General features: G+C 35.3%; 4 protein-coding genes across 9 annotated transcripts; 2 read left to right on the forward strand and 2 right to left on the reverse strand.

Annotated features, from left to right (window-relative positions):
- The first annotated feature begins 1,819 nt into the window (after positions 1-1,819).
- Positions 1,820-6,332, forward strand: LOC104711846 (serine/threonine-protein kinase KIPK1). Of its 5 annotated transcripts, none has more exons than XM_010428615.3 (3): positions 1,820-2,163; positions 3,149-5,197; positions 5,277-6,332. In XM_010428615.3, exons 2-3 carry the CDS (start codon positions 3,273-3,275, stop codon positions 6,160-6,162), a joined length of 2,811 nt encoding a protein of 936 aa, XP_010426917.2. In that variant the 5' UTR covers positions 1,820-2,163; positions 3,149-3,272; the 3' UTR covers positions 6,163-6,332. The 5 variants fall into 5 exon arrangements, with proteins under 5 accessions (XP_010426917.2, XP_087321205.1, XP_087321208.1 ...); XM_087465079.1 differs by having other exon boundaries at positions 3,184-5,197; XM_087465082.1 differs by lacking the exon at positions 1,820-2,163 and adding an exon at positions 2,186-2,375 and having other exon boundaries at positions 3,184-5,197.
- Positions 6,333-6,757: 425 nt separating this feature from the next.
- LOC104711848 (uncharacterized) lies at positions 6,758-7,740 on the forward strand. The gene is made up of 4 exons (XM_010428617.3): positions 6,758-7,077; positions 7,152-7,262; positions 7,343-7,423; positions 7,503-7,740. The coding sequence occupies exons 1-4, from the start codon at positions 6,847-6,849 to the stop codon at positions 7,575-7,577; spliced, it is 498 nt and encodes a 165-aa protein (XP_010426919.1). The 5' UTR covers positions 6,758-6,846; the 3' UTR covers positions 7,578-7,740.
- LOC104711849 (uncharacterized) lies at positions 7,722-9,660 on the reverse strand. 2 transcript variants are annotated; one of them, XM_010428618.3, is made up of 7 exons: positions 9,289-9,660; positions 8,963-9,115; positions 8,809-8,866; positions 8,417-8,485; positions 8,229-8,324; positions 8,029-8,118; positions 7,722-7,928 (listed from the first exon to the last, which is right to left on the reverse strand). In XM_010428618.3, the coding sequence occupies exons 2-7, from the start codon at positions 9,109-9,111 to the stop codon at positions 7,878-7,880; spliced, it is 513 nt and encodes a 170-aa protein (XP_010426920.2). In that variant the 5' UTR covers positions 9,112-9,115; positions 9,289-9,660; the 3' UTR covers positions 7,722-7,877. The 2 variants fall into 2 exon arrangements, with proteins under 2 accessions (XP_010426920.2, XP_087321209.1); XM_087465083.1 differs by having other exon boundaries at positions 9,219-9,323.
- LOC104711850 (growth-regulating factor 4-like) lies at positions 9,635-12,400 on the reverse strand. Its single transcript, XM_010428620.3, has 4 exons — positions 11,757-12,400; positions 11,469-11,663; positions 10,884-11,199; positions 9,635-10,265 (listed from the first exon to the last, which is right to left on the reverse strand). The coding sequence occupies exons 1-4, from the start codon at positions 11,986-11,988 to the stop codon at positions 9,818-9,820; spliced, it is 1,191 nt and encodes a 396-aa protein (XP_010426922.1). The 5' UTR covers positions 11,989-12,400; the 3' UTR covers positions 9,635-9,817.
- Positions 12,401-15,074: the final 2,674 nt, after the last annotated feature.

Consider the following 15,074-nt stretch of genomic DNA (forward strand, 5'->3'; position numbering starts at 1 on the left):
TTTACTTCATTTTTTATTTTTTTTTGCGTGGCCAATAGAAGCCATGATGACTTTCCAGATTATTTAAGATTTTGTAGTTTATACTTATTGTATATAGTTACTGTTTTTGCATCGAGAACGTACTTAACTTCTTGTAAATCGCAAACGCATAGTATGTTGTACCAGAGTAGAAGGATCGAGTCGCCAATGTGTTTATAAAGCTTTCCAAACGAAATCCAATGTAATCTAAATAAATACCCATTGACCTACATGTATGATGTATCATGATCTGATGATCATACGCCACAGATACAGTCAACAGCAATTATAAATATGTAAATATGGTTATCATGTTAATCTGATTACCAGTTCTACTTAATGCAACAATACAAGTAAAAAAAAAAAAAAAAAAAAAAAAAAAAAAACAATACAAGTCAATACAGTAAGTGTGTATACGTATAACGTATCGCACACTTAATTTATTTTTACGTAATTAGGTCATAGGATGGTGTGGAGGAATTAATGTACTTAACTTAAAAGATGATATTTATGTGTAACCTCTGAATATACGGTCCCCATAAAAATTGTGACAGAACAAAAATTAAAATCATAAATTGATAAACCACATATACTACAAACTAGGTAAAAACACAATATAATAAACTAATTTAATCAAGTAACCTATGAAAATTTTCGACTTTGCTAGACATGCAGTCATATTCCACTTTTTTATATAGTCATTCTATATATGTTTTTACATTCGACTGATTGTATTGTTTTTGTCTGCTTAAATTAGAACATATATTTCGTTTAATCATTAATGTTTCCCTAGTTAGTAACATGCGTTAGTTCTTAACTGCTCAGTACTTTTTATCTTATGAGCTACTCTTTGAAGTAATATAATTCCATAATGACGATTTCGAAAGACTAATTAATAGTATGATCTACAGTGGTTTCACAAAATATATACTTTTAAAAACGTGATTTCGTCGAAAGAAGTGTTATCGAAAACATTTTGAAAATAACTGCGCACTGGTTACCATACCAGTCTTATTCTGACAATATTGCTCCACCGCCTATTATAAAAGTATTCACATCTATTTTTATCTTCTCAACCAATCGTACCTACCATCGTCCACAGTAAAATTAAGGCATATGTCGAAAGTTACCGACTAATTTATTTATTTTTTAGTTTTACTTAAACTTAATCTTTTACCTCTTGAATTTAGTCTAACTATTTTTAGTTTAGTTTTTAACATTATATTTTTGTCTATTCAAATGAAAACTTTGAGATATGTTTTGAAAATGTCATTACTCAACTGAAAACATTGTTATAAAAAGTCCCTTAATAATATATCTACAACATAGTATATTACTAGTGTTTGCAACTTTCATCAGCATGCATGATATGCAAAAGTAACTTTTTGTGAAGATTAGATTGGGTAAGGGTTATTATATACTAGTAGTAGTCACTATTCGATGAATGATGTGGGAAATGAACTTTGGCAAATTTTGACTCTGGTCAAATATGTCATGATAGTAGTGGAAGTAAATTATTGATCATCAAAAATTGCCGGGATGGTGAATTCTAAGAAAATTATTTTGACATGACAATATATAATATTAATATCTAGACAAGCTAGTACACATGTTCTATAAATATATTAAAAACATAAATACAAGTAAAAAAATATTCTAATAATGAACAAATATAATAATTAAGCTAAATTTTTATGGACCAAAAAAGAGTTTGAAAAACATTTTGAAATCTAGATTTTGATATGGAATAGTGTAAGAATCATAATATATTCTAGAAAATGAGAAAAATGTGAAGGAAAATAAAATACGAAAGGTTACAATTTTTTTTGGTTTAATTATTGAACGTATAAAAAATAAGTATGAAAGAAAGACTCGAAAACATATGCTGTGGGGCCTACCATGTTTTTCAACTTGATCATCTCTCTCTCTTAACTCTCTCTCTCTCATTCACCCAAAAAACAAAAATTTACATCTAACCCCAAAAAAAAAAAAAAAACTCAAAACTTTTTTACTTTCTCTGGATCCTCTTCTTCAAGCTCCAAGGCCATTAGGGTTTATCTGAGGCTCTCTATATTGATTCACCCAAATTTAATTATTTTATTTTCTCAGCAAGCACACAAGCTTTTCTTCTTCTTCTTCTTCTGGGTAAGCCCCTTATCTTCCTTTTAAGTTTTCGTTAGCCTTTACCTTTTTTGCTTCTGCACGCCTTCATTTGCACTTTCTTTTTTTTTTTTGTTCTTCTGAAACTCTCTCTTTGAGTGCTTTTTCATGAGATTTGGGGACCGTATTCAGGGTTTATTTTGGTGAAGATTATTATTTTTTAATTCTGACCTTTCATTATCTATATGTGGTCACTTGTGAGTCTTTGCAGTTTCAACTCAAAACATTTAGGTTTTTTTTTTCGTTTTTTTTTTCTGGGTTTGCTTTAGCTTATATCTTTGTTGACGCATTAGCTCTTTCTCTGATTTGACATTTGAGATTGTTTGTGGGGTTTTGCTATTAAAAAAAAAAGAAGACTTTTTTGTTAATAAAAATTGCTACATTTAGTTGGGTTAAATCGAATCTTCTTCACTTACGCTTCAGCAGCTACACTGTTCTTTGTTTCCCAGTAATTTTTTAAAGTTTTAGAGATCTGTTGTGACTTAATCGATTCCTTCTGATGTTGTTCCTCATAGTTTGTTAGATCTCTTACCTCACTCCAAGCTTTCTACTTTACGCGGTTTGATTTATTAAATTCTTAAACCTTTCTGTAAAAATTCATTCTTTTGGGTTCTTCATAGCGATTCCTGTTCACACATCAGTCGACTAACTAATTTATTATTTCAAATGTTGAAAACATCTTCAGATTTCAATTACAGTGATGGTTTTTTGACAATTTTTTCAATTTAAAAATGTCTCCTTTTCTTCGCTGTATTAATTTATGGGTACCTCTCCCTATCTGTACTTTGTGTAGGGTTCATGATTGAGTCTATGAAAAAACATAATGAAAACCCCTATAGCTATTAACTTGCTTTCCAGATCTGTTGCTTCTCTTTAATTTCATATACCACTTTATACACATTGCTCTTCATTTGATTTGAAGTTACTGTTCTTTAACCAGTTTTTTTTCCTTCTGATTATTCTCTTTCAGGTAACTGTGTGTGACTGTGTTTCCCAGAAGTTTAGAAACGGATCATATAAAGATGATGAATAACTCGGTGCTGCTTTGATTTATCTCAAGAGATTTTTAGTTACTGTATAAGCTCTGTTTTGCAATGGGATCGTTTGGAGGTGCTTGTGAAATTGTGGAAGAGAAGGATGCTGAAGTTAGATTGCCAAAACATTCCAGGAGATATGGTAAATCTGTTATGGGATCATCGAGTAAAGATTCAGAGCGGAAACCTCGAGAGTATCATGGCTCTCTTGAGTATGACATTGATAAGCTTTTTCAGTCTATTTCTGTGAAACCATCAACAAGGTTGATGAGTTCTTCTTTCAATAATCATGAGACGAGCGCGAGTGCTGGTCCAAGCAGGACTACAAGCCCTTCCAAGAGAATTGCTTCCATGAAAAAACCTGGCACACCTCAGTCGCCTAGAGTTTTTGGTCTCTCTGATTCGGTTTCCTTGAAGCAGGCTTTGAGGGATCGTTGCATTTCCAAGGCGTCGGAGATGGCTGCTCAGAAACGGTTGTCGAAATCCGCAGCTGCTTCTCCGAGGGTGTCAGAAGCAGACAGGATAAAGAGTTTGTATGACCAAGTTTCGAATGAATCTACTAGCAGCAGGTCTGGGCTTGTTCCTTTGGACAAGGGTAAAGGAAGTTTGGTTGAGAAACCTCTGATAACGTCAAACGATAAGCCAAGCTCTTCAAAGAGTGTAGCTCCGCGGTTTGAAGAGCCTGCTAACCCCATTTCTGAGCCATCTCAAGATGGAACCATTTTGGGATTACAAGGAATGGAAAATCAAATGCGGGAGATTAAGCTGTTGCATAAATCCGACAAATCTGGGTCTTGTCTTAGTTCTGGCAGTGGAGATTATGAGATAGAGTTAGATGAAAATTTTGCGTCTCCTTCCACTCATGCGTTTGTTCAAGATGATGTGATAGAGATAGACAAACATGTCACCTCACTGCCTTCTCATTCTAGCGAGAAAGTTAATGCGACAGAGCTTGACAATAATATTCCCTCATCTGCTTTAGACTCAGAGCAGAAAGGGAAGTTGGATGATGCACCTAGTTCAGGGACAGAGAAGAGCAAAACAGTACGAAAGGTAACAAGAATGATTCCACGTCCAAAACAACCCAAAAGGAAGATTTTGCTCAAGAAGAAGTTAAAAATCGGGTTGGTTTCAGCAACTTACCCAACAAAAAACGATGAAGAAATTGTTCCTTCCTTAGATTCTAGTGCCAATCAACTTCTCTGCCAGAGATGTCACTGTTCGTTGAAGAGCACCAGCATTGATAACCACCCACCCTCATATACTGCTAGTCATAGTCCTGAGATTTGCTCACAAAGTTTGAGTTCTGTTTCAAATAATGTTGGTAAAGAAGCTCATCAAGTATCTGATGGGAACTCCACTGGTTCTTGTAATGTCAGTCAAAGCTCTGAAGCTGAGATTGTCATCATGAAACAAGATTTTTCCTCGAGCAATAACAGTGGAAACGTTGCAATGCATGAAAAGGAAAGAGAGAATCCAACTTCAAGTGAGAAATTCGAGTTTTCTTTGAGTTCAAAAGATAGTCTTGGGGATTATAGCAGGAGCACAAGCATGAGCGAAGAGAGCAATCTGAGCAGATTTAGCTGTGGGAATAAGCCTCACATGTCGATGGATGTGAGATGGGAAGCGATTAAGCATGTGAAGGTTCAATACGGCTCTATGGGTTTACGACACTTCAACCTTTTGAAGAAACTCGGTTGTGGAGATATAGGAACAGTCTATCTCGCCGAGCTGATTGGTACAAACTGTTTGTTTGCCATAAAGGTCATGGACAACGAGTTCTTGGCAAGAAGGAAAAAGTCTCCACGGGCACAAGCAGAAAGAGAAATACTTAAAATGTTGGACCATCCTTTTCTTCCTACATTATACGCTCAATTTACTTCGGATAATTTGTCTTGTCTAGTCATGGAGTATTGTCCTGGAGGAGATCTTCATGTCCTCAGACAGAAGCAGCTAGGCCGGTGTTTCCCTGAACCTGCAGCAAGGTAATGATTTTACCTTTTACATTTCGCGTGTCTAGATCATTAATTTACTTAAACTGATGGTAAAAATTTGTTTTTGTAGATTCTATGTTGCTGAAATTCTCCTTGCATTGGAGTATTTACACATGCTTGGTATCATATACCGAGACCTGAAACCGGAGAACATTCTTGTCCGGGAAGATGGACACATTATGCTTACGGATTTCGACCTCTCACTCCGTTGTGCTGTGAACCCGACTCTTCTCAGGTCAAATTCTCCGCCTGGTAAAGATCCGGCAAGGATTTCAGGTCCATACAACACATCCAACTGTATACAACCATTCTGTATCAGCGAACCATCTTGCCAGGTTTCTTGTTTCAGCCCTAGGCTCTCCTCAAACCAACAACAACAAGGTAGAAAACAAAAGAAGGCCGATCATCTTTCGAAAAGTCAACAACAGTTGAAGAGATCATTGCCTCAGCTCGTGGCTGAACCAACCGAGGCAAGGTCCAATTCATTTGTGGGAACACACGAGTACTTAGCCCCAGAGATCATTAAAGGAGAAGGACACGGCGCTGCGGTTGACTGGTGGACTTTTGGGGTTCTCCTTTACGAGCTTCTGTATGGGAAAACACCTTTCAAAGGTTACAACAACGACGAGACTTTGGCCAATGTTGTGTTGCAGAACCTCAAGTTTCCGGATAGTCCGCTTGTGAGCTTTCAGGCAAAGGATTTGATCAGAGGGCTCCTGGTTAAAGAACCAGAGAACCGGCTTGGGTCACAGAAAGGATCTGCAGAGATCAAAAGACATCCTTTCTTTGAAGGACTGAATTGGGCTCTGATCAGGTGTGCAATCCCGCCTGAGCTTCCAGATTTCTATGAGTATGGTGGTGGAGCGGAGGCAGCTGCGGATTCACCTGGCGGCAGTGATAGTAAGTATCTTGAATGTAAAGCCATAGGCGATCATCTTGAGTTCGAGTTGTTTTAAAGCAAGACAGAAAATTTTCTGGTAAAAGTTTCAGAGTAAAACGTTGTTGTAAGTTTATATATCTAAGTTAAAAGTCTAAATGTCTAATATGTAAATTTAGCTCTCTGAGACATAATCTCATATATTCACCAGCTTTAGTCTCAAATAAATATATATACTCATTCTAGTTTGTTGCCGGCTTCCGAATTTTATTCTATGTTTTCATAATTTGGGTTTCAATCAAATTTGCAACACCAAATCATATACCAAGCCACACCTAAGTAACACAGTGTTACTACAAGTTTCTCGGCTAGTTTTACTGATCAAATTTGTCAAAATTGCGATGATTGTGCATCTTTTACGCTTACACTGCCATTTTGTCATTGCATTGATAAGGCCATTTAGACAGAAGTTATGTTACCAAAGATTTGCAACTTGCAAAAACAGTAAAGAAGAAAAGCCCAAAAAGGACACCTTTGATCATCAGATTGGCTCCACTTGAATTACGAAATTGAATTTATTTATCCTTTATTACTTTTCCTTTTGGCGGGATTGCTTGCTTTGATTTTGGGATGGTGTAAAAGCAAAGTTATTTCGTTTGACAAGGTTTAAGCAAAAGCAAAAGTCACTAAAAAAAAGTGGATAAATACATCTTGGGAGAGACAGAGAGAGACTTGTTGTAACAACAAGAAGAAGACTAAAAAAATGAGTAGCAAGAACAACTTGGGAGCTGCTGCAGCTTCTGCAATCAACAACACCAATGGTAAGCTACCAATGGAGGAGAATGAAGACGAAGAGATATGGAAAGTTGCAGTGTCGAGGTTTCAAGCCAGAGAAGAAGAGATCGAGAGGAAGAAGATGACTGTTAAGGAAAAAGTTCAACAGCGGCTCGGTTTTGCAGAGGAAGCTACAAGATGCTTAACTCAAACACTGGAGGTAAGTTCAAAAAAATAAAGCGCTTTTGTTTAACATGGTAGACAACAGAGTTAGTGATGTTCATACTAAAACAGGAGCTAGAGATTATGGGAGATCCTATGAGAAAAGAAGTTGGAATGGTGAGGAAGAAAATAGACTTGGCGAATAGAGATATCAAATCTTTGGCACAAAGCTGTCAGAAGAAGGTTTCGCACATTTCTATCTGTCAAAATCTTTACACATTTTATACTCTGCAGCTCTATTTAACACGAGAATAATTTGACAGGAGAAGGAATACAAAGAGACATTGGAAGCTTTCAACGAAAAGAACAAAGAGAAGGCTCATCTTGTTTCAATGTTAATGGAGGTAATTGGTTTAAAACCACTTTTAAGGTTTGTATTTTCCTACAGCGCATCCAATGTGTGTTGATGATCTTCTTTGGCAGCTACTGGCTGAAAGTGAAAGACTAAGGATAAAGAAACTGGAAGAAATCAACAAGACTGTTGGAACCTTGCAATAAGGAGAAACCAATCCACACGGATCTTACCTTAAAAGAGTCTGAAAAGTTTGTTTTGAGGTTTTTGGTATTAGATTCTGTTCCAAGTCCTTTTTTATTAAAATGAGCTACTATGTACGATAATGAATGATTTGCCAAAGGTTTAAAGATATGAATGCGGCCAAAACCAAACTTCTTAAGGATACTAATTTGTTCGATACATGATGTCTTTATACACATAGATAATCTCACAACAAATCAACCATCATCATATCGTTATCTGAAACAGCTGCTTTGGTTATTTTATCACTACCCGTTCTTGTTTTACTCTGCTGGCTCAGTGTTTACACACCTATTTGCGTAATCTAAGTACTCCTGCAAGTAACAATCAAACATAAAAAGAGCTTTCCACGGGTGGAATGAAGAAAACAAAGACAGATTTCATCGGTCTCTAACTAAAGCAGAATAACCGTACCTGAAGTATAACTACTGCGGCTAACTTATCCGACATGGTCTTCTCTTGAACTGGATGCAGATTCAAGGGCTTCAACAACAGTTCAACAGTCTGTGGATTATATATTACATGAAAATCAAGAGCTTATAAGTTCCGGCGTTCAATGCTAACACTCGTATTTACTAGCACTTGCTAGATCCTTAAATTGGCATAAAACATACCTTTGATGATAATCTCTCGTCCCAATATGTGTACTTCACATCCTTCAGTTTTTCGGTTTTACGAAGTTCCTCAATGAAAAGGTTCACAGTGACAACCTGTTCCATGTTGGAAAAATATTCTTTTGGTTATAAGTGCAAGAAAAGAGGGAAAATACTTAACAATTAAGTGGAGAAAAAAAAAAGCTTACATCCTCTACATTGTTCAGTTTCCCAAATGGATAACCAACAACTAAGCCCGACACTGAGAATGCTTTGACCTGCACGAGACAAGGAGATCAGTGAAGGCAAAGGATTGGTGTAATCAAACGAAGTTCATAAGTCTAGTTGTTGATAGTTAGATATCTACAATGTCAAAGACTCGAGTTGGATATATAACTCAACAGTAAGTTTTACAGAGACATCAAACACCTAATCATTTAATCACCAGTATTGATCAATCATTACAATCTTAGTAGAGACACTGATCTACACTACCAACCCTTCTTCTTCATTTTCCAAAACAACTAAGAAACTATAGCTTCTCCACTTCTTAACTGATAGAGCTAAAAACAACAAGAACAATCAAAACTTTGGCACTTACCAAGTTCTGAAAATCTGTAGCCATCAAGTCAATGTTTGTTTTCTTCCTAAGCAGAACACTGCAAGAGAAGTAACAAAAAAAACACTAATGTTGTAGTATCTGATTGAAACACATTTTGAATCTAAAAGAGCGAATGAAACAGAATGATAAGTACCTCAATGGAGACGCAATCATATTTGAAGGATCTGAGATAGCTAATCCAACATACTTATCACCAACATCTAAACCGAGAAAACGACCAGGGACTGATACTTTTGTCTTCAACGCATTACCCAATAAGCTCAATGGCTTCACATACTTCATATTCCTGTCCACCAAATAAGTTGAATCAAAACTTTCAAAATTGAGACTAAAATTTTCAATTAACCAGTTAATAAAGTGCATCAATTTGAATGCTTTGGTACCAAAACCTTAATGAAACAAATACTCGAAGAAGGGTTTTAGAAACTAATCAGAAAGGTTGAAACTTTCTTGACGTACTTTTAAAAGGCGGAAGCTTTCTGGCGCCGGAGCACGGAATCTGGCGAGAAGAAACAACAAAATGGTTCTGTTAACACAAAACCACCCACGAATGTGAATTGGAGATGTACCGGAAAAGGTTTATTCCGGTTTAGTTCGAAGCTTCACCGTCTATGTGACGCCTGTGGAGAAGAAGAACAACAAGAAAATTATTAGGTTTTGGTTTCCCCTAAACCCCTTCGGCTGCGACAGAGAGTTTACTTTAAACCGGAAACAATCTGAGTCGAGGTGGTTTAGCTGGTTTACCAAAATTGATTCGGTTTAGCTTAAGTGAAAATGCTCAAGTAACTTGAGAGGATCATATTAATTTGATTGTGAAACAAAAGTTTCATTATACAAATTCTTAAACTTCAGACATAAATATATTAGCAAACTAGGAAACAAAACAAATTCCACAAACAGGAACTTTGACACAAATCCAATCCAAAAATAAAAACAAAAAGAACACAACAGTTCATAGAGTAGACAACAAAAATATTACATATTTTCTTCAATGAAAGACTTGAGTTGAGATGCCCATCTGATGAAGAACACTTGGAGTCGACGAGGCTGACCTCAAGGCCTCAGCTAATGGTCCACCCATATTGTTATGATGGTTCCCACCATTGCTCCACCAATTCAATTGCTCCCTCTCATTGTTGTTATTGTTGTTGTTGTTTCTCATGTTCTCTTCTTCTTCTTCTTCATTGCCTGTAGAAAGTTTTAGAGAAACATCTGAAGAAGTGTTACCGTTACCAGGCATGGAGATTGAAAGATGACAATTTGATGAGCTCATTGGACTGGAAGTAGAGTCAGATGACCGTGGCCAATCGTCAAAGAAATGCCTCAAGATGTGACCATCGTCTGATCTTCCATTGCTGAATCCATTTTGAGCTTCATATGGCCTCTTGTGATTGTTACTGTTGTTGTTGTTTTCTTGTTTCATCTCTGAAGAACAACTGTGAGAGAGAGAGAGACATAATCTTTTATGATTAGACATAAACATGTAACATTGTCACCAAAAAGATTAAAACAATAACAAGAAAGGTTAGGGAAGTAAGTTGATTTTTTATATAGTCAAATGTGTGTTGTGAAGAGGAAGTGGTAACAGAATCTAAGAGCTTTATTTTTATTTTTTTGCTTCTATGCAGGTTTGGTCAGCTTTCACTTGAGGTCCTACCATCTCATTATTTCAAATACATGAGAATTATACATATATCACACACACTCTCTCTCTTTCTTTCTATATCTCTGATTGAAAAGTCTCACCCAACTAGTAAAAAAAATTAGATTCTATCAAATCCAACTGTTATCATTATCTCTCAACAAAAGAAGAAAAAGAAAGAATAATGTTTTTATCACAAAGGATGATACGTCTCTGTTGTCACCCAATTGCCAACATTACCCCTTTCTTCACAGCATTACTTCACAGTGTTATAACTATTTCCCAAACAACCAAGTTTCTAATCATATACATCAAAACTATGTTTTAAAGAAAAATCATTTGTAGTTTAACACCAAAGCTAATAATGACTTCAATTAAACAGAGTGTTTTTGTTTTGTTTTTTCTCATGTACCTTTGTTGATGATTAAGTTGGAGATGTTGAGATGAACCAGAGGAGAAGAAGTGGTTGTTGTTTGGTCTATGACCATGACCAAGCTCCTCCCCTAGAACAAAAGAAGGTGCGGCGGTTGTTGCTGTTGTTGTTGTTGTTGTTGTAGTGGTGGTTGTGGCGGTTTCCACAGGCTTTCTTGAACGGTTTCGTCCACGGTGGATGTGGCGGTCGCAATACTTGTGACCGGCTACAACATCCCTCGAACATCTCCATTTCTTGCCGTCTGTTCTCTTGCACCTCCCTGGCTCAGGATCCATTGCTCCTCTTCCCCAATACCCTGTTTTATTTCAAGAGTGTGTGTTCATTACTAAACAACCAACAAAGATCTCACTCAAGACAACAATATGATTTAAAAAGTTTCTATAACACATCTAGTCTCATAGATCTTCTAAGGAGAAAAGGCTTTTAAATATTCATATTGGTGTGTATTGGAATATCTAGATCTTGGAAACATAACTCCAACATCAAAGCAAAAAGCATCTTTCGTTGAAAGAAAGATTCTTTCAAAGAGATTAGAAGCATAAACAAAGAGAGAGAGAGACTGACAAGAAGGTTGTTGATGAGGAAAACTATGCTGAAGAGGATGGTGAAGGAAATGCATAGGGGACTGATGGATGAGACTTTTCTTGATGGGTAAGAGGAGTTCTTGAGGAACAGAAGCACCAGCCAACATGTATCTGTAGATCAGTGCTTGTAGCTCAAGTTCTTGCCACTGTGCCCAGCTGAACAAGTTTCCTATCTCTACAAAAAATTTAACATATTAAACCTCAGATTAATATATTAGCAATAAACTTCAACATACAAAAAGTGCTTATCCTTTTGAAAACAACTTACTGAGGAACTTGGAAGAAGAAGAAGAAGAGTCAGGAGAGAAGCATGAGAAAGAAGAGGAAGATGTGGGTTCAGGGACAAAGAGAGGAAGAGGAGCCGCAGCAGCAGCACCAGAAGTTGCTGCAGTTTGGGACTGAATCTGATCAAAGAAAAAGTTTGATATCTTAGTCGCAGAGCCTTGTTCTTCTGACTCATTCTGCTGCTGACTTCTCCATTGTTTCAGTTGCAAGTCCATGGACACAAAAGAGAGAGTGAGTGAGAGAGAGAGAAAGAGAGACAGAGAAATGTGTTGGTTGCTTTTGGGATAGTTTTTTTTTTTTTTCCTCAGCTCACTTATTTTTTTGTTTCTAGAGAGAGTCTGGCTTAATAAGCAAAGACAGCCACAACAAAAGTCTCTTATTTGTTTGGCTTCTGATGTAAAAATAAAAGAACCTTTTTTTTTTTTACTTCTTCTTTGTAGGAGAGAGCTAGAGAAAAAGTGTTTAGACTATGAACATAACAATATTTGATTGGTTTAAAAAATTGTTTCTTTTATGTGATATAATAAAATTAATGGTAAGTCAGAAAACCCAGAAGAAAAGCTCACTGCAAGATGCAGATGGAGGAGATAGTAACCTGCAGTGTTTATGTCTCACTGCCTTGGAAATATCACTTCCTTTTTTTATCTCATTTTAATATTCCATAAGTAGGTTAAAGACAAGTGAAGAAGATGCCTATTAAGATTATGGTATAATTAAACATTCATTTAATGTGATGAAAAAGTAACCTTCAATTTCTGTGACACACATGTCATTTGTTTCAGACATTTTGTTACAATTGTATTATGCATAATCACTTCGGATTTGACTAAATCAGTCAACTGATATTGTAGTCTCTGTTTTGAGTGAGCTGCAACATAATACTGTGTGATCTCTGAAGTTTACAAAATTATATGTGACTTGACTAGCTATGATTTTCCATTTACAAGAAGCCCACTTAATACGTATATAATTAGGGTACTAAAATGTCCATAGTCCATACAACTATTTTAGCATTTGTACTGGTCGCCTTAACTCTTATTAAACATGCTTGTTGTCTTTGGCTAATAAAAATAGTTTTAAGTTTATTTAGTGGGCTAGTTCTACTTTGTAACCATCGCTACTTTTTTCATCTGTTACAACAATATGTAACGTCTGTGTGGTTTTGTAAGCTTTTAAAATTAACATTTTTATATGTAGAACTCAACATCATCTTTGTGATTTCCTTTTAAAAATAAAAACATGGCTAGCTAGTAGTGTATATCTAAAACACATCGATACCAGGAAATAATATTATTACCAGAAAAGGCCAAGTAAACTTGGGAAACATTTATTATATATATATAAAAAAAATTAGAAACATTTACAAGTAGTATATGATATCTTCTTCACTTGTGCTGAATAATACAAAAAGGCATTTAATATTTTCAAAGTAATCTTTATTTGGTGGTGCAAAAACAAAAAACGATAGCATTATTTTGTTGTTTTGAGGAAATAAAGTAATGAATATGAGAAGGACGATAACGATATCTCATGTAGGAGTGAGCCACCAGCCTTTGGCTATGGTACCGTATGTATATGATGAGAGAGTTTTCCTAAGTTTTCTATTCATTCACTCCCACCAGTTTCGGCGGCATTTATATGCACTAAACGTTGCGTTTAATTTCGGCTCCTCTGTAAGAATTAGAAAAATATCACAAAAAATCAATCAACTATTTTAGGCAGGATTGGTGTACTATTTATAAAAGTGTTTTCAAAATGCCTATAAAAAAGTTTGATATTATTAGAATGCCCTCCAAAATATATTAAGCTCCTAAACTATAATAAATAATTCTTTTTTGATAGTATTACTATTAATGGATCTTGTGCACTAATAATGGATCTTCATTAACAATGGATCTTGTGGGCACTAATATCTTCGGGCCAGAACTTGTCATATACCAAAACAAAACAAAAATTCTAACATATGGCATTTTCTTCTGTCCTTACTATAAGGAAAACAAACTGAAAGCAATGTGTGAACGTGATGACATTGATGAACAAGAAGGCAACCAAATCCAGATTAGATTATATATTTCTTTAGCGTACATAAAATTTAATAATTTCGTATGACAATAATGTATGGTAAAAACATTAGTTCACATTTCTAATATACTACATTTATAGTAGTTGCTCATGTTCCAATGGTTTAGTATGAAGCATGAAGAAATATTACAAACTAGATCTGTTGTCTTACAGGGCATCCGCAATGGGAGAACACTTTAGGATGTTCTTAGAGTAAAAATATTATGAAAATAATCTAAGATCAGTAGTTAAGATCTTTTGTTAAAAAGTTAATTATTGGGAGAACATGTTTAAGATCATAAGATTTAATAATATAATATTCTTAAACATATTACATTTATAAAAACTGTAAAAATAACATTCAAATTGCAAACTTATAAAACTTGTACTAAAATTCAAAATACAATACCAAATTTTTATGAAACAAAAAAAACATTAAAGATTAAAAAAAAAAACAAACAAACATATTACTTAATTAAAACAAACAAACATTTTATTTAATTAATACATAGTTTAAATCAAATCCTCTTTTAATTTGTGAAAAATTGTTTACAAAAAATTGTATCCAATCACAGCTTGCCACGTCAGCTTAGAACTGAGTCTAGGATCAGTTCTACATCAAGAACTAGACAACATGTTCTTATGCCACTATTCATTATATTTATAATTTTAATGGGCTAAGAACACACCAAGTGTTCTCCCATTGCGGATGTCCTTAGAAAATTAAGATAAAGATATTACCAAATTTTTATAATTCAGTGGACGAGGGTTGGGTCACGTGCTATAACTAAGACCAGATAAGATCAATAGAGGGACCGACCCGACCCAAACTCTCCACCTACCTACTCACAGATTTGAAAAATTCACACGAGCCGAGTCGAAGCCGGACAACTAAGTAATAGTCTTAAGGAGCTCTAGTTTCCGACGAGGGCGCAGACAGTGAGTCCCACTATGTAATGTGTGACCCCAATGACCAATTATGTGTGGGTTTATATTTACCTTTCTGCTCCAAAAGTTACCGTCTATTTACGCACTATGCCATATAATCTTGCGGTATTGGATGATTATACTGTAACAAACATTTTATTTTTCTTGAAATGTTAAATTTATTCGTCAACAAAAAGTAACATATACAAAGGAAAATCACAGAAAAAAAAAACACAAGCTAAGTTATGCATCAAGAGATCAAAACCTTGGATCACACAACTTAAAATAGAGACATTGATACATCTTTAGACAG

The sequence above is a fragment of the Camelina sativa genome, chromosome 9 (genome assembly GCF_030686135.1).
Source record: "Camelina sativa cultivar CO46 ecotype springtype chromosome 9, ASM3068613v1".
In the NCBI taxonomy this organism is placed as follows: Eukaryota; Viridiplantae; Streptophyta; class Magnoliopsida; order Brassicales; family Brassicaceae; genus Camelina; species Camelina sativa.